Genomic DNA, 22,860 nt, shown 5'->3' with positions numbered 1-22,860 from the left:
TATAAAGATAAACCTTATTCATACTAATTAATCTGACATGCTGGCATTAATTATTTCATCCACACTAATTGTTCGTTGCTTTCTGATCCACTTGTGGTAGAGTTTTGCAAGGGTATCTAATAAATTAAAATACAAGATGGAAAAGAGCAAGTGAATTGATTCGGAGTTTCTGTAAACACTTAAAAGTTAAAACAACAACAAAAAATAAGTGTGCGAAAGTAATTAATGGAAAGAACAAGAGAATACACCTTACTTTATCATAATATATTATATATTACATCGTAATATTTTTCTCTTTTAGACTGCAACTAATTTATTAATGTCAAAAGAAAGAAATTACTAAACAGTCAATAATCATAAGACCACAACCAATATTACATTGTATTGAAAAATAATAATAAACATAAATTTAATAGGAAAAAATTATCTTTTGGCTTAATTCTATAAATTGATTATCTTAAGTCATAGTACAAAACGAAACGGTAAAGAAACAACAGAAAAGTGAGAGAAGGGAGAAATTTTTTATGATAAGCCAATAATTTTTATTAGTAGGAGTTTTCCAGTAACAAACTCCCATAATATATTTGATTTGAAAAGGAAAACAATATAATTGATAAAACCTTGCATAAGGCGCTCCCCCCCCCCCCCCCACACACACATATATATATATGTGTGTGTGTGGACAATGTATGAAGGTAAAAAATCTCATTAGTAATTTTCTGAGCTAGAAAAAGTGTTTAAGACAACAACATTGATAGGTGTTTAAGGCTCACATGACATATGCTTTTATCCAAGATACGGATAGAATGTTTAAAAATCAATCTCTGCATTCTTTCCCTTGAAATGCCTCTCAATCTCTCATGTAAACGTCTTGAACTGCTGAACACTTGAACTTGAGGGAAAAATTGTCATTACAGATTTGACTATTTTATTTTACTGAAAAACACTAGGATCACTTCAAGACCAGATTTTTCTTTTAATCATTTTCATTTTCCACTGGATCATGGACTTTCTTCCAGGCTGCCAATTCATAAATACTAAACCTTGACTGTCCCACTATATTAAGTACACATGAAACATATAAAAGAGTTAATTTTTTCCCTCTATGTAGAATCAGAAAGAATATTTAATTTCTCAATGGCAATTAATTTGATTGAAGGTCAGAGTTCATCCCCAGCAACTTCCTGGATTCTACTACTGTACATTATAAAATTTAACTTTTGCTTAATATCTCTCTCTTTTTATCAAAGTAAGATTTCTAAGAAGGGAAATCCCAACAAGCTGAACATGAGCAGCGAAGGATCATGTTTTCTAGGATCATCATCGAGTTTAAACATATTACGGTGATTTTGTACCATTGTCGAAATTTCACCGTAGAAATTTAGGTCCCCCGGAGGCAACGTATTATGTTGGTCACTAAAGACAGTGGTGTTGTGATGGCGAGAAGGGACTGGAGAGGTAGTGGTAGTTGGGAAAAAATAATTATATTTTTTAGTGAGAAATATAATCTTGTGTGGATGATGTATGATATAATGGTAAGAATAGAAAGGATCTAACATTCATTAAAAGTTGTGCATCATAGACCACTTATGAAAGTGATCCATGCTAGGTTCCTTCTTTCATTTTATTAAAAATCCATTTTAATGTGATTCGTACAAGGCTTACATTCAGACTTTAGTGACAGCGTGGGTGGCTCAAAGTCAGAAAGTATCAATAATGGCACGGTTTGAAGTTTGAAGATTGACTGAGGAAAATGACTTTTGAAAATAAAAATATTTTCACACTCCTTCATGAATCGTTGTTTGACAAGTTCAGGAAGGAAAGATGAGTCATGTTTCCAATCCACCATGGCAATTTCCTCGTTAATGCATTGCTTGACAAGTCAAGGGTTGCCACTGATGAATATGAAAGCCACTTTGGAAGTTGACCTTCAATTCCTGTGTTAGCCAATTTTAACTGAAAAACTCTCAATTTGGAAAATCATTTAGGTACTTTGGTTAGTCCTAGTGGGTTGAATGACAAGTCTAAGGTTTGCAAACTCTGTAGTTTAGCAAGTTGAGAGGGAAGTCTACCAGAAATTCAGTTCCTTGACAAATCAAGTGTTTGAAGGTTAATTAAATTGTCAAAGGATGGTGGAATTTTGCCACTGAATTCATTGTTTGCAAAAAAGAAATCAGTTAAATTGGTTAGATGGCCAATGGTGGCAGGTAACATCCCAGTATGTTTGTTGTTCTCAAGAATAAATTAAGAAATTTTTTATGTATCTCTTTGCATATTCCTTTGCATATTCCGTTTTTATGGCCAATAGATGGACAATTGACTCCTTGCATGTTCCTTTTTTAAATTAAGAAATTTTTTATGTATCTCTTTTGTTCTACTTTTGCCAGCTGTTGGAGCTGGACTTACTGGAAGCAAAATGGCTAGGAGAGTTGGGGGTGTTGATGAGTTTGAATTCAAGGCCATAGGAGAAAACCATAACCAAGGCGTAGGTTTTGATATCTTTCACATCCATGTTTTCTTGTGACATAGCTTGCTTAAATTGAGCTGTGATCTATGTTTCTGAAAATGAATCTTTTCTAACTTCCTGGTAGCAGGAAGATTTGTGAATGCTTATTCTAGGACTGACTGAATGCTTAATTTAAAAGATTTGTTTTAAATAGACAAAAAGTAAAATTTATTACTTAACATCATATTTGTTAATTTTTAAGCAGTTTACTCACGAAAGGATTAGCTGGAATCCAACCTGTCGATATTCTTGGGATTTCGAAAATGTAAGATGTTCCTTCATCCTCTTTGATTATGTATAACTGATATCATTCATAAATTATGAATATTTATGTTTAGTAGAATGGGTGCTTGTTTTTGCATTGCGGTGTTCTGTTTCTCTGTTTACGTCTCTTCTGCCCAACCGGTTCTCAATTTAAAATTTAAAAGGTATAAAATAAGATTTAAAGGAAAATAAACTTTTAACATTTTTATTTGAACTTGTATTTATTAGGATTTTTCTTAAATTAAGTGTGTTTAGAAGAGCATTTGTAAAATTGATTTTAAATGAAATTAATTTTGTTTAAAATTGATTTTCAAGTGAAGAGATTAATGCTTGAATGATATTTTTTTCTCATTGAAAGCAAGGTTTCGGGGCTTCGAAATCGAAAGTATCGTCATACTCGTCGTTGTTTCAAAGAGTACTTTTCCTCGTTGACACCTTATTACACACATATCCTTTTCCTCCTTGTTATTTATTTACTTTCACTCTCATTTGTTTGAATTTCCCTTTTATTTATGAAAAGTGAGTGATTTGTTTTATTTGATTGTTGGCATGTATAGGAGAAACCGGGAGAGGAAGGAGTGTTCTCCAAGCAAGTTGAGGCGATAATCTCCGTCAATCAAAAACTCAGTTATGGCGGAGGTTATTGCCTCGACTTGCTTTAAAGCACTCCTTTCCCTTTCCTTCTCCTAACTTATACACGTCCAAAATCAAACAAACAAATCACTCACTCTTCTTCATAATTGCAAATAGAAGCGAAATCCAAACATATGAGAGTGAAAGGAATATGTGTGTAAATTATTATTATTACAAGGACTAAGGTGTCAACGAGGAAAAGTGTTTGCCGTTAGATTTCACCAATTGAGAAAAATGTCTTGCCCTGAAATAGGAAATGAATTGAAAATTACTCTTTGAAACAACGATGACGACATTTTCGATTTCGAAACCTGCGATTGAAGATAACTACACACTTGCCTCCGAACCGCGGCTGTTTTCAGTTCCACGAACCAACAAATCCTCAAAACTCGCACAACGATTTTCAAATCAACCTTCGCAGCAAGTCAACTACAAATCGAACAACAAACAACAAAACCCAAAGATGTATTACTATCCGCACGAAGAGAAATGTTACGGTAACGTTGAAAAGAAGGCGATAGGCTTTATTTGAGGTAGGGCACACCTCCTAACAGTTAGTATTTCGAATCAAGGTTTTGCATGCTCTATTCATTATTATGCAGTATCTTATATACTGCGAAGATACAAACATATTAACGACCCTTAAAATCAGGTGTTTGTTTTTTTCTGTTGAGGGAATGAAAAAGGGAAAATAATATGAAAAGATTGATTGGCCTGGGGAAGTGTGAAATGAACGGTGGTGGTGGAGTTGTGACTAGTCATTAAATCAAATCTGATGAGCTCCTAAATACAGGTTGCGTGATGTTTTGTGTTGAGGTTCACTAGCCCTTTCTTCCACTGCAAAAATTGGTGAGTGTTACGTCGCAAATTTACCTTGTGTTCTCTAATTTTACTGATAAAAAATATATGATTAATTATCTTTGGTTTACCAATTATTCAATTTCTCCAAATAAAAAAAAAAATGCATTGCATTTACATAATTAATCAATTAATTATTAGAGTTCTTTTTGGTGAAAAATATTATTCACTTTTTTTTACAGCTTACATTTCAGATTTTAGGTACTTACTTATGCATTAAGAATAAATTGAACAATTGCTCCCTCGATTTTCTTTCTTAGCTTTGAGATCTATGCTGTCAATTATATTCATTATATTAATAAATTTTATATCTTAATTTTAATTTATCAGTGAAATGTTTTTGTCTTTGTCATATATAAAAAATAGTGTTTTAACGGTAAAAACAACATTCGTACACAAATCATGTCATTATTATAAAATAAATAAATTTATCATATATGATAATTTATTATTATTAGATAATAATATAAAGTTATTTTTATACATGCATACATATCTTTTTTTCTAAAGAAATAATACAAAAATATTAGTTAGATTTTTAAAGAATTTAAAGTGTGTTTGGTATCAAGCTTAGTAGCAATGAAAATGGATATTGATTACAATCAAATTTGACTTTATAAAAAATATAGTTAGTGTTTAATTATTGCTAGGTAAAATTAACTCAGACTCAATCTCCATTTGACTATAATTTAAAAAGAATGTTGAGTTAAAAAAAATAACACTAAATTCTATAACAAACTCGCTTTCAATAGGAAAAAAATATCATTCAAGTATTAATCTCTTCACTTGAAAATCAATTTTAAACAAAATTAATTTCATTTAAAATCAATTTTAACTCACAATAAGGTTTTCTGTTTTCACTTGTAATCACAAAAATCCCACGTTTCCATTTGAAAACAATGTTTTCTTTGTTTCCTATACAAATATTTCAAAAATAATAAATAAATAAAGTTAAAATAAGGAAGCACTTTGAAATTAAAAGTGAAAACAGAAAATGAAAAAATATTTTTGTAAATCATTCAGTTTCTAAATAAATCTTATGTTACCCCATTATTAAACGAGATTAAAAAAACCTCGATGAGGATTGCAATTATTTCCCTGAGACATCCTACCGTCAAACTCTTGAGTTACAAGTTTATGATTCTAAGTACAATGAGTTAACTAACTATCAAACTTTCTAGGATAAACTCATGAAAACTTGCATAAACTTGAGCCAAGAAGCAAGTGGATGAGTTCAAAATCAAATATAATTTTTGCCCCATAGTTACAGTGTTCTATGCTACTCATGCATTATTTTTGAAGCCAACATAAATGTAACAATTTACAATGGCTCAAATGATTTCAAGAAATTGGCTCTTTTTTATAAATATTTTCACTTTAGAAATTTATGTTTTCATGAATTTATGTATAATGTGACCATTAAGTAGTTTTATGTTATGTAGTAGTACTAATTTTCTAGCACATATTATTGTGGTTCAGTACTTTGCTTATTGCAGAGTTGAAGTGGTGAATGTGTTAAGAGTATTATGTTATGCATATAAGCCATTAATAGGTTTTTTAATATTAATTTTGATTCATAGTAAGTAAACTCTTATGAGTTTACTAGCGGAGTCTATAAAAGCTCCACCAAAGCTCCACCAATTTGCGTAATGTCTCAAGTTTGACAACCTTGCATTCTACCATTGCTAGAAACACATGAATAATTTCATAACAACATAGAGCCCATTTAATTTAAAGATCTTGAAATCTATCCTAACCATATGCAGCTTGAAAAACAAATGTCTAAACATCAGATACAACCAGTTTAATTAACCATAGATAATTAGTATATTGCATTTTTTTTTCTGCATCTTCTATTGCCACGTGAGAACAAAGACAACATTCGTACACAAATCATGTCATTAGTATAAAATAAATAAATTTATTATTAATAGATAATAATATAAAGTTATTTTTAACATGCATACATATCTTTTTCTAAAGAAATAATACGAAAATATTAAAGTGTGTTTGGTATCAAGCTAGTATCAATGAAAATGGATACTGGTCACAATCAAATTTGACTTTATACAAAATAGTTAGTGTTCAATTATTGTTAAGTAAAATTAACTCAGACTCAATCTCCATTTGACTAGAGTATAAAAAGAATGTTGAGTTAAAAAAAAATAACACTAAATTCTATAACAAACCTGCTTTCAACAGGGAAAAAAATATCTTTTAAGCATTAATCTCTTCACTTGAAAATCAATTTTAAACAAAATTAATTTCATTAAAAATCAATTTTGGAAATGCTCTTCTAGACACATTTAATTTAAGAAAAATCCTAATAAGTACAAGTTGGAAACAGTTTTCGTAAAAATGCCAAAAGTTTATTTTCCTTCAAATCTTATTTTATACCTTTTAAATTTTAAATCGAGATTTACTTAAAAAATATATATGGATACACATCATGGCTTCATACATTTTCGTCCTATTTTCTATCTTGACAAATAGTACTGCTGACAAATATTGATATATTTTTATATTTGAAACAAAAAGTGTAATAAACAAATATATTTCATACATAATTTCTGAATAGGGTCAACCACTTCAACGGCTGGCAGAAGAACGTAAGCAGAGAAACAGAACACCTCCATTAAAGGTCACTGTATCTGTATGCAAGAAATGTAGTTATATACAGGATAGTATGTATCCAATTGAAGTTGGTCTAAGATCTTTTGTGTAGCCCACAGATAAGACGAATGGCCTTCGATGTGTTCTGTCACATCGACCTGCAATACAAAAACAAACACTCATTCAACTAAACATAAATATTCATAATTTATGAATGATATCATTGCGGTTTATTGAAAATAAGGTTGCAACTTGGAAAAATAGTTATACATTATTAAAGAGGATGAAGAAACATCTTACATTTTGGATCCCAGGAATATCGACAGGTTGGATTCCAGCTAATCCTTTCGTGAGTAAACTGCTTAAAAATGAACAAATATGTTAAGTAATAATTTTTACTTTTTGTCTATTTAAAACAAATCTTTTAAATTAAATCGTTTTACATTTTTACTAAGAAAATGCCAAATAATAACTCTACACAGGTTTGCTATACATATAATAAGTAGAAAAATTCTGTATGATATGCGACTCTAACACCTTATATATCCCTCCCCTGCTTTCTCTTCAACAAAAGAACAGGGCAGGCCCCTCAGAATTATCATATAGTGACGTTATGTTAGGTGAGACAAATGCCAACTACCACATACGAAAAAGGTTTAAACTTTAATGTGAAAATTGACAACAAACCATGAAAGATATGGTTCCAGATGAACACATGAAATGGTGTTAATGAACACAAGAAATGCTGTTTTCAGCCCATACTTACAACTTCCACTTAAAATACGGTTCTAAGGCGATGTTAGTGTTCCTGTTAGTGTTGGTGCAAGTAAACTTAAATTATCTAACACTTGCAGAAATTTTACAATTATGTTTTCATATACCTGGCACGGAAGGCAACTCCAAGCATCCAGTCAGTCCTCGAGTAAGCATTCACAAATCTTCCTGCTACCATCTACAGAATACCGAATACCAGGAAGTTAGAAAAGATTCATTTTCATAAATAAAATATGAGAAAAACCTATTAAGAGTAAAATTAAATCCCCCACAAACCTTTCTAGTTGCTTCCCAGTTCTCATCCATGATTGGGATGGGTGCTCCAAGAAGTACAACTTTTTCTACAAGTTCAGCTGTCAATAATAAGCAGGGCAGACATTAAAAGTAATATGGTAACGTCTCATTCAACGGATAAACATGAAAAGAAGGGACATTAAATTATATGCATCCATCACTGCAGTTAAAAACATAAAAGAACAGGAAAAAAAACAAAAAAGGATAAGATTTAATATGGAGTAAAATAACCAAAACACATCAAGGACAACCAAAGGAAAAAAAAGAGGAAACTGGTAATACCTACCACCGTTTTCAGTTTTAGCCAAATACTGTAGACACTTGAAAATAACTCTTGCCCCAAGTGAGTAACCTATAAGTGTCACGGGCCTGAAATTCACAGACCAATAATAGTACATCATCTACAATTTTCTTGAAGCTGAAGTAAAAGAAATTCTGGCATTAGTAAAATACCTATTTCCCTGCAATCCTTTTAACAATACTTCAGCGAGCAACTTACCAGCTTTGTTTGATCTAAAAATCAAGATAACTCAGCAAGTATATCTAATCTAAGAGTAGACAAAGACAGGAAACTGCTGATAACAAAATTTTCATGGAGATGGTGGAAAAAAAAAGTAGATACTCCTTTTATAAAGAAAAAGGCGGGGGTAGATACTCCTTGGAATGCCAAATCCAAACCACCTTGACATCAGCTTTGTATGTTAATAAACTTCAATATCAATGATCAATTAAATCAATACTCCTAGACATAACTTTTACAATTACCAAATTAGAACGTAATCATAGTAAACTTGAACATGATGATCAAAAAGCAATGCAATCTTCAAATAATAAATTTTAGGATTCTTAGTGGTGAAAAGTGAGAGGCAAGTTCTAATCCCATAAAAATAGAAAATAATAATAATAATAAATATAGATGGATTGAATTTAGATATCCATCAATTAAATTCAAGGACAACTTAGATTTTCTTAAAAAAAATTGACAATCTAAGATTCTAAAGTAAATTAATAGTTTTATGACAAGAGAATTCCCTCAGAAAATGAAATTAATTCAAATTAGTCCCACCCTGACTTCTAATTCAAGTCAAATACCCTGAACTGAAAATTTGAACACTTGTCTGATGTGTTGTTTTAAAAATTCACCTGATACACCTATTTATATTTTATAATAACATTCTAGGATCAAGCACTATAGTAGTGCAACTAGACAACTAGTACAAACTTATCCCAATAACACTATTTAAATTACTGATATTCTAACCATCTAACACCTTGAATTGCATATATGATATTAAGTAACACCAGCAAGCAGAAGCTTCTTCTCCACTTCCAAGCAAATGTTTTATTCTAGACACAATCAGGAGACAAAATACACCTGTTAATAGCAATTGTCCATTTACTGTCTATAAAGTCAGTTGCTGCCAGTAATGCAGCTGGCCAAGCCAATGCAGTTAAGAGTGAGCTCAAAACAGTCATCATTGCCCCTCGTTTCATCAGCTCCATCGCAAGTTCTGATTGAAGTCACAGCAATATGAACATCATTCACAGCACTACTTATAAAATAATAACTTCGCTTTATCAGAAAGTTATAGCCTAAATCAATTACTTGAAGTAAGCCAATCTTGAATTGCAGTGCTCACAGCAATCAGATTCTCGGACTCCCACTGCAGCGCATACCTAACTTTTGGCAAGACCATGTGAAAGGTCATTTTTTTGGCAGGGATCATCACCATCAATCATAAAAATAATAACATCACAGGTTTTAAAGTTAAGATAAACTGAACTAAATTACAAGCTGATTTCAATGCAACAGTAGTTTTCTATCAGCATGTTGCATCAACATAAAAAATTCCTAGGTGAAACCACCTTCCTTGACCAATGGTACTAGTATTATTGAAGGTAGATGTTCACTGTTGTACCTCTCCAAGTTGTCATTCTGTCCTTCCCATGGCCTTATAAAATCTTCCTTCTCAAAGACAAATCCTGAGACTAAGATCTCAACCCCTAGCCTCTGCAAGAAGAAGTTCAACAAGAATCTAATTTGAAATAATAACCAAGTGCAGAAGTATCATTTGATACTACAAGAAAGGCGAGACAAAGTTCACACATGCACACACAAAAACATAGATCACAATTCACAGCTCAATTTAAGCAAGCTATGTCACAAGAAAACAGGGATGCGAAAGATATCAAAACCTACGCCTTGGTTATGGTTTTCTCCTATAGCCTTGAATTCAAACTCATCAACACCCCCAACTCTCCTAGCCATTTTGCTTCCAGTAAGTCCAGCTCCAGCAGCTGGCAAAAGTAGAACAAAGAGATACATAAAAAATTTCTTAATTTAAAAAAGGAATATGCAAGGAGTCAATTGTCCAACAGATGCAACTTTTATCACAATAACAATTAAGAACCAGCATGTACTGTTAAGAAATCAAATGTACTGTAGTCACAAATCAGGATATCAGATATTAATGAGCCTGCATCACTCCTCCCCTTAGTAAACTGTTACTTCCTAAAGTAAACACAAATTCTCCTGGAACCTTGGCATATCCTCTTCTGAACAATCAAAAGATGATCAACTAAAGATTGTATTTCAGTCTGAATGAATGTATCTTATTCAAGCAGTTAGTGTAAGCATGTAAATTGGTAATAACAATACAACAACCTTCATAATATATTTAATCAGATAACACCTTCCAACCTTTCCATCAGCATGCAACATAGAAAATATCATATTGAGAACATATTCTAAACCTCAAGATGAACATAAAAACTATAACACGGGAACTTGTCAACAATGACCTAGTGATTCTAACAATATTCTTAAGGCTTGAACTCCACACTAAAGTTAAAAAAGTGAGGGAAAGAAGCTACAGTAACATGGCATGAGTGAATTCTAGCAATTTCAATCACATATATTATAGGCAAATATAAACCTCCAAATGATGCAGCAACAGCAACAGAGCCAGCAACAGTTCCTGCAGCACCAGCAGCCGCAGCAAATCCACTTGCACCAATTACAGGGATCAGAGTACCCAAAGTTGGAGCTAATGCACCAAGACCTGCAGCAATGGCTGGTGCAGCTAACCCTGTTGAAAGGTTAAAATAAAAAACAATTCTATTCAGTAAAAATTTATTCATCTGAAAATTATATATTCCACAATACAGTTAGAAAAGACAACAAGGTCTCCAATCCATACCACCAGTAATAGCCAACAAAGCTCCCCCAGTTAATGCAGCAGCACCAATTATACCACCACGCTTCAATTTAACCCACTTGCTGTCTTTTGATTGAGTTTCTTCGTTCTTTGATTCTTGCCCTTTAAGAAAAGCCATCGCAGAACAAGCAACCATGGTCTCAATGGCCTCCTACAAAGCCAATATCCATCTTCATCCTTAGAAGATATCGGACCAGTAAATACGAGATATTTTTATTAATTTGCAATGCAAAAACATAGCTTATAACATACAAACATTTACAATCACATTCAACTCTAATTCAAGTAGCTTAGAAATGAAGGCAATGTTCACGACAATCCAGCATAAACCATGGCACTCATATCTCATGATCTCCAACATATGACAAGTTATTTACCAATGAGTCAATCACATAAAGTTCCAGACTACAAGATTCATCATACAAACCATTTTTGTCCACTTGACATCAAGCCATGTTGCCAGCAACCGCAGAGCCACACGATGTCGAGCATCATAGCCCTTCCTTCTCCGCCCAATATCTTCACCTAAATTTGATAGACAACCAGACAGAAGTTCATACAGAACTGTCACCTTCCTCTGATCACTCAGCATCATTACTTCCTCAATCGGTCTCTCATCAATTTTCCAATCAACAGATCCCTGCTGCGTCTCTTTACAGTCAAGTAAAGGAGCAGCATCCGTCTCCTTCTGAACTTCCAAATGTGCATCCACCTTTTCACAATGAGGCTGAACATCATCAATTGAAATCTTCTCACGACATTGATGCTCATATTCACGAAGCTTCTCTCTTTTACACTCAGAAGACTCGGATTTTCTCTGCATGTCAAGTGCTATACCATCAACCGCACTTGACAAAGCACGTTCTTGATCTAACCTTTGAGAAGAACCATCGTCCAATTCTTGTGAAAGTAATCTCAAGAACTGTAACATTAACATGCATTGTTCTCATTAAGAGATATATTAGAATTATAAGCTTTAATTACTCATTTGGTCTCTATACTAATCTGCACTTTACTATTTTGACCCTATATTTAAAAATTGTAAGTTTTAGTCCTTAGACGAGCTAATTTAAGGTATTTGGAATTTTGATTCCTGTTGTCAGTTATCTTCTAACTCCTTAAACTTCAGTCGCTGAAACACCACTACTAAATTTTTTCTAGTAGTGTAAAACCTCCAGAAATTTTCTATCGTGGAAGAAACTTCAGACAGTTCTACACCACCCAAAAAATTTTGTTTGGTCTTAACACATTAGCAACAGTGTCAATAGCAGAGACCAAAATGCATTAAATTTACGTATCCAGGAACTAAAAACTTATAAATTTTCAGTACAGGGTCAAAACAGTGAAGTGCATATGGACCAAATTTATAAGGGTAAATTATCACTTTTAATGCCGTGACAATTTAGCCCCGAAAGAACGAAAATTTTGATTTAATGTAGTCCCTCACTGTGTAAAGTGCAACAATTATGTTGCCGTTAAGTTTTTGCGGACCATTTTGTCACTAAGCTGTAAAGTTTAGGACCAATTTGACGCTGAGTTGTAATTGTGTTCTTTCAAAACTAAATTGTAACAGTCTTACAATCCAAAAAGTGGCCATTTACCAAAATTAATAATTAAACCGAATTATAATTAATAAATAAATAAAAACACTAATGCGTAAGTTTTATACGAGTGAGGAAAGAATAAGTAGTGACACATACGGGTCCCACATGATGCGTAGCGGAAGAAGAACCAGCGGTTTCCTCCAGTCCAGACCACGCAGCGGAATCAATATCTAGAAATCTGTACAGATTCGGATTTTGATTCAGAGATCCAAATTAACTAACCGGATTTCACATCAATTAGGTATAAACAAGACGTACTTGAAAACGGGGCGGAGCAGACCCGAATTGCTGTGGACCCAGAGATCCGGGTCATCGGAAACGGAGTCGCTGCCGGAGCTGCTACTGTTACTGGTTCGTTGTTCCGAAACTGAGAGCGAGTCCTCCGAAGCGGGTAACGGAAATGGGCTGGTTTGGTTGAGGTGGGCCTCGTGAAGAGCCAGGCCGAACAATGCGGCCGCGGCGTACCTCTGCGTCGGCGACAAAAACGACGGCGTAGTAGGAGGAGGAGGAGGAGGAGGTGCCGCCATTGGAAAGACGATGAGTTGTCGTTTTCTTCTTAGGGATCGTGGTTTCGGTTTGAGGGGGAATTGAAATTTGGTAACGTGTGCGTGCTTGGTTACTTCTTTGAAAGGCCGAAAGCGATACGAATTACGAAACGGGCTTTAATATGTTTGCATTTTTTAAAAGTAGGCCGTGGAGGATTACATGGCGCACCGGAGATTTTCAGAATTTTGTTTTTTTTATCACTGCGGACAAAAGTGCATTCCTGGTTGGGCCATGCCATGGGTGACTACGTATCAATGCCGCATAAATATAGTGTTTTAAGATATATATATATATATATATATATATATATTCATAGGTAAAATTAAAATTGGGTTTATGGCATTTCTTATTCTTATTTAAGATTTTAATTGTGCCAATAAATTAAATAAATTAGGCGATTTTTTATCTGAATATGATCCTTTGTATTATTTACGCTTTGGTATAATAAATTCTTGCAGTGTAATACTGTTATTATGACACTATTTTGCTGTTGTAAGCTGACATGTGTACAGTACCGTGGCAGCTGGAGCTAATCAGTTTAGAGTAATATTGTTTTTGTGTGTTTTTTTTTTTTACATTTTTAAATATATATCATCCTTAAATAATATACGCATTGATAATACAATTTTTTTAATAATGTTATCCAATTTAAATTATTATATATTATAAGTTTATTTACTTTGAAAAATCTTACTTTAAAAGATATAAAAATGAAATTTGATTACTTAAAATATAACAATATATCAAAAATGTATATCTATTAAACTGTAAAGTATATGTATAAAAATATAATCGCTAAATAATATTCAAGCACTCACATGATTAAATATGCAATGCATTTTCCCCTTGTGTGCGTTATGGAGTTTGTTAGTGATACGAAATTGCACTGTACGAATAATGCATTGCATGTGGAGAAGATAGAATGGATTCGGATAATCAGAAATGAACTCCCATGCGGGGTCACGTGAGTTTCCATAAATAATAGTATTTTGGCAAACAATTAAGGAAATATTAATATGACAGTAATAATGATCTGTTTAAATTACCAAATTACCCTTTTTCTCTCACTCTCTTGCCTTCACTGTGCACCCTAGTGGAGTTGTTGTGCCTTTACTTATACCATCATCAAGATCTTCGCCTTTTGCATGACAACCTCACAATGGCAATTGCCCTTACCATCTTCATCATTGCACATTGTGAGAATGAACACCACAATCAAAATTTTGAAAAAAAAAAAAAAACTAGTTGAATTTCATCTAAACATTCACAAAAATAAAGCACTAAAACAATTGGTGTAAACATTGAAAGTTATAAGGACTAAACAATAAATACAAAATTACATTTTACAGGTCAAAATAACAAATTCTAATAAGTAATTCAAGATATGATTTCATGAACTACACAATAGATGATTCACCCTAGCCTCAACTCTATTTTTTTTCCCATGAAAAGAAAAGAAAAAAAAACATAACAATCAAGTGTGAACTTTCATATGGGAGAAATTCTAAATTCCAAAAAAACGGTGAACAAGTATATAAAATAAAAAAAAAGGGCATGAGATGAGATGGCAAATGAAATGATTTTGTCCTTATTAGTCATTCATAAAATCGGGTGGAGCAGCTAGGTTTTGGTGTCCGCCTAAGCCCCTTCTTCTCGCTCGGTACACTCTTATTGCTATCCGCTGTTCACACCCTCCCTCTCACATGTCAAACCTCAAGCTACCCATCTCCCTCTGAAACACTTTTTCTCCCCTTTCCTTTTTTTACACCTTTCACTGGTATCCCACCTATCAACTTCTCTGAGATTCAATTTCTGTATATACAATAGTTCTATATTGTGTCTGATTAGTTTAATTCCTCTGTAGTATAATACTATTTAATGCTTGTTGTTTCTTTTTTGAATGATTCTTACAAAGTTCTAGCTTGTGCCCAATTGCGTCGATATATTGTCATTTTCTCTTCTTAGTTCTTAGTTCTTACAGTGCCTCACGTCTTTGCTGCTCCTTTTTATAATTATCTTTATTGTTATGATGAACTCGGGGTTGTGGAGGTTTTCAATTGCGCTTGTGTTCGCTGAAATTGCGAAAAAAAGTGAAGTCAAATGCAGCCCCAATTGTGGTTGGCCGCAATTTTAAATCTCAGGTTGCAACTTAATAACAGTATATGACTCTAGGAAGATCTGGCCTATGGTAGTAATTGGTGAAAAAAAATCTTATCTTTTAGTGATTTGATACTAGGTATGCAGTTACCTTGCTAGTGATGAAGTTGCATTGTAGATAATGAGACAATTCAAGAAAAGTTTTCTAGTCATGACAATTGTTGGAGATCCCACGTCAACTACCAAAACAGTGGATATAATAGGGGGGACAACCCTCACCTTACAAGCCGGTTTTGTGAGGTTAAGTTAGTCGTAACCTACACTCTAAGAACAATTAACATGGATCTACATATCCACGAGTAAAGAAGAAAATTGGTTATGTATGGAATCGGAAGGTTTAGAGACCAAATTTTGGAATCTAAGAATTAATGGGTTAATTATATGATGATATCAATTGGTTTGTATTTGTAATGCATGATAATTGTCCTACTTGTCTTTTTATATCTGATGCTAGAGTCTTGGGCCGTTGTTGGTTTTCTTTTCTTCTATTTTTCTTTCTTCTTTTGACTGTGAAACATCAAGTTGTAATCTCAATTTCTCACAAAGTGTAAATAGGTAGGTCATATTGCCAGAGGATTTTGGCTATAATGACTGCATCTGGGTTGAGTGGTTGTCCCACAAGATGTCCACAGCTACCTTTTCATCCCATGGGATCACGCCATGCCCGGGTTATGGCCTTCTCTGTGGCTGGGAGAAATAAACAAGGGATAGCATTTCGTCAAGTGGAAAGGTATATGATATTGATTGTTACCTCCTGAACTTGGAACTTGATGTAAGGTTTGTGCGAAGTTGAATGGATGAACAATTCTTTATCCTCGCCTTGTCTCTTTACAGAACGAGTTTTTTGTCTCCTATATTAAAATGCAATAGACAACTTCAGTTGGTCAAAAGTGCCATGGATGCTTCATATGGTGATATGTCAAATGATTCTGCTGGTAACTTTTCTTTCTTGAAGAAGCTCAATTCTTATGATTTCTTGATATGGAAAATTTCATTGCTAGGGCATCGATCATGTAAAACTAGTATATTAGGTACTAGGTTGATGGTGCTTTTTCCTGAAGCAAAAGTTGGTAAAATAAAACTAAAATGGAAAATGATCATGTGATAATTGTAGATGTTTGGTCTTCTCCTGAATGATAGGCTAGGAATTTTCTTTCGCCTTTATTTATTGATTTGTTGAGTTGAAGTCATTATCCTTTTACATTTATTTAAGCGCATCATTCATAGTTCTTGGTGTTTCTGAGAACCAGAACTAGAATGTGATAAAAATGGAGTGATACCTTACCAGCTTGGAAGCTAGGTGGCCTGACTGTTGGAGATTGAAGAGGAAACTGTTTTTCAGCCTTTTGATTTTGGGGTACAAAATTATGGTTTGATGTTTGCCCAGAATGCCTATTTCCCTTGTAGAAAACTGTGAAATATATTTACTTGCATGTTTTAGTGGGTTCCATTTTAATGCATTCAGAATGATTCATTCCTCTATTGATTATTTTCCACCTAATGCATATGATACTTGAATCTCTTATATAAAACCATTAATATATTATCGCTTGCTTTATCATTTTGCTGATCCTTTGCTGCATATGCAGCTGTTTTTCCAAGAATTAATGTGAGGGACCCATATAAACGACTTGGAATAAGCAAGGAAGCTTCTGAAGATGAAATTCAAGGAGCAAGGAACTTCCTGATTCAAAAATATGCAGGACACAAGCCAAGTGTGGATGCTATTGAGTCAGCACATGACAAAATAATCATGCAAAAGTTCTATGAACGGAAAAACCCAAAAATTGACATTAAGAAAAAAATGAGGGAAGTCAATCAATCCAAATTTGTGCAGGCTGTCAGAGGCAGATTTCAAACTCCATCTACAAAATTCATTATAAAAACTTCAATAGCATTCTTGGTACTTGGAGTTTTGACTGTCCTCTTTCCAACTGAAGAAGGGCCAACTCTTCAGGTAGCAATATCTCTGATCGCCACAATATATTTTATCCATGAACGGCTGAAGAGCAACATACGAGCTTCGCTATATGGGTACATACAATGCGTCTTATTCTTTCAAATATGTTTAGAATATATAGTGTTAGATCGTGATTTGTTATTTTTCATTTAAAAGCATCACATTCCCATGGTGTTACATTCGGATGTTAATATCATATTATCATTGTGCCCTTTCTTTAGAATTTGTTGCATTAGTGGTTTTTTTCTTTAGGCTTTTACTTATATGACATGATGCTTTGTTGCAGGGTTGGAGCATTTGGTATTTCGTGGCTGTTGGGAACCTTCTTGATGGTGTCAGTAATTCCTCCTATTACCATACTTAAGGGACCAAGGGCATTTGAAGTGATCTCATCACTGATAACATATGTTCTATTATGGGTTTCATCGACCTATCTTAGGTGAAGAGGGTTTTAAAGCCGAAGACCAGTTTTTGCAGAAGAAGTTCACGAAATTTTATGGCCGACCTTGTTTAGATGTCAAATTATAGCTTAAAGGAGAAAAAAAATGACATACATTATTTTGTTGAATTAACAGTTGTTTTGTCTTTTTAGATTAAATATTTGAATTAGCAAACGTACTGGAATGTTTTAGAAGCGGAAATGAATGTGTTTTTTGTTCAGTTTGGATATGAAAGTTTTGGCTTTCAAATTTTACATATATCCGTTTCAAAGAGATCTGTCTCCTTAAATGAGTCTATGTAACTTGATTCGAGTTAGTTGTGACCTAATGTAATTTTTAGAATTATTAAACATATCCGTTTCAAAAAAAAATTATAAGAAAAAATTCATAAAACCGTAATTAATTATGTTATAAATAAACTTAACATGTGATTTTCAAACTTATTTTTTTTAATAAGTCAAGCTCAAGCTATATTTTCTTCAGTAAGTTAAGCTCATCTAGTTAGATTTATGTAAATAAATAAGCCAAACTTAAATAACTCATTTTTTTTTAAAAAGTCAAACTTAAGCTTCTAGTACTATTTTGGAATTCTTTTTTTATCTATAAGAATTGAAGACAGATATAAGATTTACAACAATTTGCGCACCTTCTCAATCAATTAAATTAGACATTTCTCCTAGTAAATAGTAAACTCATGCAGAATTATAGTACATCATTCACAACATATATAATTAATCATGTAAAACTGTTGCCTGTGTCCAGGCACTCAGATAACCACAAGTCCATATATATGATCTAAAATCTTTTGCCATACTTTGTGAACTGCATCAGGAGAGGTGCAGTTTTTCGCATTACCTGAAAACAAAATCCACAAATTAGAATGTTGGTTGATATGTGTAGCATGACAACAACTTAACGTTGATCATGATATCATATAATTTATTTCTTGCTCCCTTTTTATAATTATTACTAATTACTAATATAGTGACTTGTGCATTGTGCGACCCATGATTATAATATAAAGATGTAAATGTTTTCAATAATAATTATAAAAATTATAAGAAAATATATATTTAGAATAATCATTATTTGTTTAACAATAACATTGATTAGAAATCTAAAATAATTTCCAAATAATATATTTTAGAACAACATGGATGATAATATAAACTAAACTTAATTTATCTAAAATAACACGTAAAATTAACTAAGTTTTTAGTCTTGAACTTTCTTAGATTGATCTTTAGTCCCTAAACAAATATTTGACTGGTTAAAGGTCCTTAAAGTTTTATTTCATTAAGGTTTTAGTCCCTGCCGTTAGAGACTTGGAGTGTGCCGTTAAGATGATGACTTGTGCATACCTTCAATGGAGAAAGGAGATTGAAGACATCCTCGGAACAGTTGCCACAATTGTAACATTTGACAATGTAGGAAGGTACTGAAATGTTTAATAGCAATTAAGCAGCATTCCAGTGAACCAAAAAATAACAGTATTGCTAGCATTACACAACCAAGGCTGAACAATATATTTTTCTACGATGTGTTACATGATTCAGAAGTCTTCTTTTCCCCCTTTTTATTAGGTAAACAAACCAAAGAATAGTACTAGATATGTTTGAGCTGTAGCCTAAGATCATGCTACCAACGTCAAGCAACTACGAATAGGAAAATACACATAACTTAATGTAACTTAGATTGGAAATGAGCTACTCATTTGTCCTAGATAGCCATCAAATAAACAATCCATTCTGGATTTTAGAGAAATATAGTTCAGATACATCCACCACAGAAATGACAAGACAAGGATAACGAATGTTATTGATTAAATTGATAAAAAGTAACTGGCAACTCACTATGAGGAGATGAAGTTTGTTTGGATAAGAACTTGCTTTGTGTCAACTTTTGAGGAGCGAATACTATCATTTGAGGGAGCCACTGAAAGTATGCAACTTCAGTGCAAACTTGAAACCACCATAATCGAGCAGAATTGTCCTCACTCATAGCATTTCTTATCAAGTACTTCTGATCATAAGTCTTTACATCAACACCAAAAGTTCCAATGTAGTACTCTTTGACATATTTGGCATAAGCATTCTGCATGTCAAATTATATAGTTTCCTATCAGATGTATGAAACAAACCACAGACTCCATTCAGAAGGGTCCCACTTAGTGAAATTAGGAGAGGGTAGATGTACACAACCTTACCATTGTGCCAAGGCTTGCCCTCTAACAAATGAATGTAAAATAGATGTACACAACCTTACCATTGTGCCAAGACTATATCTGTGCATATTACTTAAGAAGGACACAAATGACAAAAGAAAAAAACAGAGAAAAAATTCTTTCAATATGTGCTAAGACTCTCAAAATATAGAATATTGATATATGACAAAATACCAAATTCCATGTTAAGTTGTGAAGATCATGGTTAAGGGGGTGAATACATGAGCTAGCGTGGCCATTAGCCCATTACAAAGTAGTTGGAGAAAACTAGTTGATATGTTGTTTGGCAATATTTCAGATAAAAGTGGCATACATCAGAATAAACCAAGAATCACACAATATAGTGTACATCATATTCAAATTTGAGACATTACTCCCTACCTTTTATGCAATCTGAGGATACAACAAATCTTGACTGAGTTGTATAATATGACCAAGAATCTTTTATGACTATAAACTATAATTTAGAGTGTCAAAAGGAAAAAAAGAAATACATAAACTATGCCTTTGCAAAAATAGTGAGGGGGGGGGGGGGGGGGGGGATCAGATGTGGTTCAAAAGTTATATTAAATCTCCCGCCACAAAAAAAAAACATTGAGCAGTTTCATAATATTCTGGAAAAGGAACTAAGTTGAAAAGCATACCACCAAGTCCTCTCCAGCCTTCTTTGCTTCAACAAGAGGCTTGCATACTTTATCTGGATTTCCATATTGAAACTGTAACATTCAAGGATCCAGAAAAAGAGAAGACGGCAAAATGCATTTGAATACAAGTAATTGCAATTAATAACAAAAGCACCGAAAATCATAACACTCCTATAGCAGCAGCATATAAAAAAGTCTCCATCTATTTCAAGCTACAAAACCGAGGGAAAAAGTCAGCATGCAACATGACAATCAAACTAGGAAGTCTAGTGAACAACATAATTCATGATCCGGGGTAAACTATAATATACTTTTGCAAGGAAAGAGTAACAAAGGAACAGAGCATACATTAGCTGCATCAAAAGAGGCCTTTAGTTCCTTTCCACTGGTTGCAAGTTTGTGTTCAATGAGTTGAGTAATTTCTTGCAGCGCTTCTTTACATTCAGGACCTGCCGACTCACCAATCTGCACGTGAAAAATAAAACAGAGGATTTAAAATTTGATGGAAATTAAATAAGAGGGAACTTTGAAAACTTTATAGCCTTAGGCTAAAGAAACAAAAGATGATCATGAATAAAAAAACTATCTTCACCTGCTGATCAAATTCTGTGTAGTTATAAACAGCAAGAACAACTGCAGAACTAGCCAGACTTCCACATGTTAAATGGGGAAACTTAAGACGGAACCATGCACTGGGTGCTCCAGAATACAAATCACTAAAAATGAACCAGGGGTTTTCAATTTTTGTTCTATTAAGCTTTGCATTTATGGAGTCCTACATAAAAATGACACCAAAAAGTCAAATAAAATGGGAAGGAAGCCGACAATCCAATAAACACCATATGCAAGAATGGATTCGCAAAGATATCTTTCTTATACTGCATGTAATGCAATTGAACAAGTTTTAAATAGATGAAAGTAACGTAAATTGAGTAACATAAAACATCATTTGACAAATATCTCAATGCCACTGACCATTGCTGACCTTAATCTATATCTGAATGTTAGATTAAGCCTCATTTTCTCAGTTTTCTAAAACTAAGCCTCATTTACACACATTTTGGGATTGGATCAAGGATCAAATACTATAGAACTTAAATCCTGTTACATGTTATCCTAAGCTAATCTAACAACAATAAGCCCAACATGTATAGGCATGCAGCATACACTCGAGTCTCTTTATCACCAGCACAATGTTTTTTGGCTGACAAAAGATAAACAAAATGTTTTCAACAAAATATATTTTATATATAAATCATATATTCATTCAAAAAATGTAAACTCTATACTAATGTCAATAGCTTTTCTTTAAGGAGGGGAAAAGTAGAGTATGTAAAATAATTTTCTTAAAACAAATAATAAAATTACACTTAAATGATTTATAGCTATACTTATATTCATATCTCAAGACTGTATAATCTTACTAGTAAAAAAATAGTAGTAAATGATTGTCATATTATAATAAATTTATCACTTATTCCTTTAAATTAATTATAAATAATTTATTAAAGAAGTGTGGAAAAAAATTACGCCAAAATAATTAGGGCTCAAGGCAATTGCCTCATTAGCCTAGTAGTTTCAAATGTGACTCAACTCACTTGTTATTATTAATAGTGTTCAACAATCAAGGTCGACCTTGCGTCTAGGTTGAAGGGGCGATGACCTAGGTCCAAGGCTGAGCAATAAATGGATTAAAATCATGTTACATGTATCCTTTTATATATTAAAATTAAAATGTATCCTTTTATATGTTGAAATTAAAATGTGATATATGATTAGAAAATATCATCATTTTAATTGTTAGCACTTTTTTATGTGATACATTCATAAATTGATGTTAAATAAATTTTACGCCGTGACTTATTAACATATAATAGACATAATGTGCAATTGAAAGTGTTCTCTTTTTTGGTATAAGAAACAAAGACCAAAACTTTTATACAAGAATTAAAACTTAAATTTAGTATATTAGTAAAAAAAAACAAAAATTATACGTAAATTTTAATTTAAGACTTGCATTTTGTTGGTGATTGACGGTACGTAACAAATAGGTAAATTAAATGAAAACTGTAATATGTTTTTTTTATATTTGTTAAAATTATATTGTTTGCTCAGTGTAATAAAA

At 32.9% G+C, this 22,860-nt stretch overlaps 3 protein-coding genes and 1 long non-coding RNA gene across 10 annotated transcripts; 2 read left to right on the top strand and 2 right to left on the bottom strand.

Annotated features, from left to right (window-relative positions):
• Positions 1-1,818: 1,818 nt before the first annotated feature.
• Positions 1,819-7,114, top strand: LOC102663188 (uncharacterized). The gene is made up of 5 exons (XR_413057.4): positions 1,819-2,207; positions 2,388-2,485; positions 2,712-2,771; positions 4,197-4,252; positions 6,840-7,114. It is a non-coding gene; the product is annotated as an uncharacterized lncRNA (long non-coding RNA).
• Positions 6,758-13,486, bottom strand: LOC100804479 (transmembrane and coiled-coil domain-containing protein 4). 3 transcript variants are annotated; one of them, XM_041010914.1, is made up of 15 exons: positions 13,023-13,486; positions 12,861-12,942; positions 11,588-12,082; positions 11,143-11,311; positions 10,879-11,031; positions 10,143-10,240; positions 9,862-9,953; positions 9,549-9,619; positions 9,318-9,453; positions 8,396-8,455; positions 8,229-8,311; positions 7,925-8,001; positions 7,756-7,826; positions 7,175-7,235; positions 6,758-7,032 (listed from the first exon to the last, which is right to left on the bottom strand). In XM_041010914.1, the coding sequence occupies exons 1-15, from the start codon at positions 13,289-13,291 to the stop codon at positions 6,904-6,906; spliced, it is 2,046 nt and encodes a 681-aa protein (XP_040866848.1). In that variant the 5' UTR covers positions 13,292-13,486; the 3' UTR covers positions 6,758-6,903. The 3 variants fall into 3 exon arrangements, 2 of the variants coding, with proteins under 2 accessions (XP_040866848.1, XP_003520272.1); XM_003520224.5 differs by having other exon boundaries at positions 7,175-7,232; positions 13,023-13,484; XR_005889157.1 differs by lacking the exons at positions 6,758-7,032; positions 7,175-7,235 and having other exon boundaries at positions 7,783-7,826; positions 8,225-8,311; positions 13,023-13,485.
• A 1,390-nt stretch (positions 13,487-14,876) lies between these two features.
• Positions 14,877-18,087, top strand: LOC100803419 (protein CHAPERONE-LIKE PROTEIN OF POR1, chloroplastic). 5 transcript variants are annotated; one of them, XM_006574623.4, is made up of 5 exons: positions 14,877-14,970; positions 16,023-16,197; positions 16,302-16,402; positions 17,057-17,501; positions 17,714-18,087. In XM_006574623.4, exons 2-5 carry the CDS (start codon positions 16,055-16,057, stop codon positions 17,868-17,870), a joined length of 846 nt encoding a protein of 281 aa, XP_006574686.1. In that variant the 5' UTR covers positions 14,877-14,970; positions 16,023-16,054; the 3' UTR covers positions 17,871-18,087. The 5 variants fall into 5 exon arrangements, with proteins under 5 accessions (XP_006574686.1, XP_006574687.1, XP_003520271.1 ...); XM_006574624.4 differs by having other exon boundaries at positions 14,877-15,087; positions 16,027-16,197; XM_003520223.4 differs by having other exon boundaries at positions 14,877-15,087.
• Positions 18,088-19,719: 1,632 nt separating this feature from the next.
• Positions 19,720-21,755, bottom strand: LOC100785935 (probable serine protease EDA2). The gene is given in 7 exon segments (XM_014771269.1): positions 19,720-19,802; positions 19,805-19,961; positions 20,736-20,835; positions 20,922-20,947; positions 21,084-21,200; positions 21,328-21,510; positions 21,711-21,755. Coding segments are annotated over 7 exon segments (711 nt in total).
• Positions 21,756-22,860: the final 1,105 nt, after the last annotated feature.

This window comes from Glycine max, chromosome 2 (assembly GCF_000004515.6).
Source record: "Glycine max cultivar Williams 82 chromosome 2, Glycine_max_v4.0, whole genome shotgun sequence".
Lineage (NCBI taxonomy): Eukaryota > Viridiplantae > Streptophyta > Magnoliopsida > Fabales > Fabaceae > Glycine > Glycine max.
Note: the sequence above shows the minus strand (reverse complement) of the source record. Positions and strands in the feature narration are given on the sequence as shown.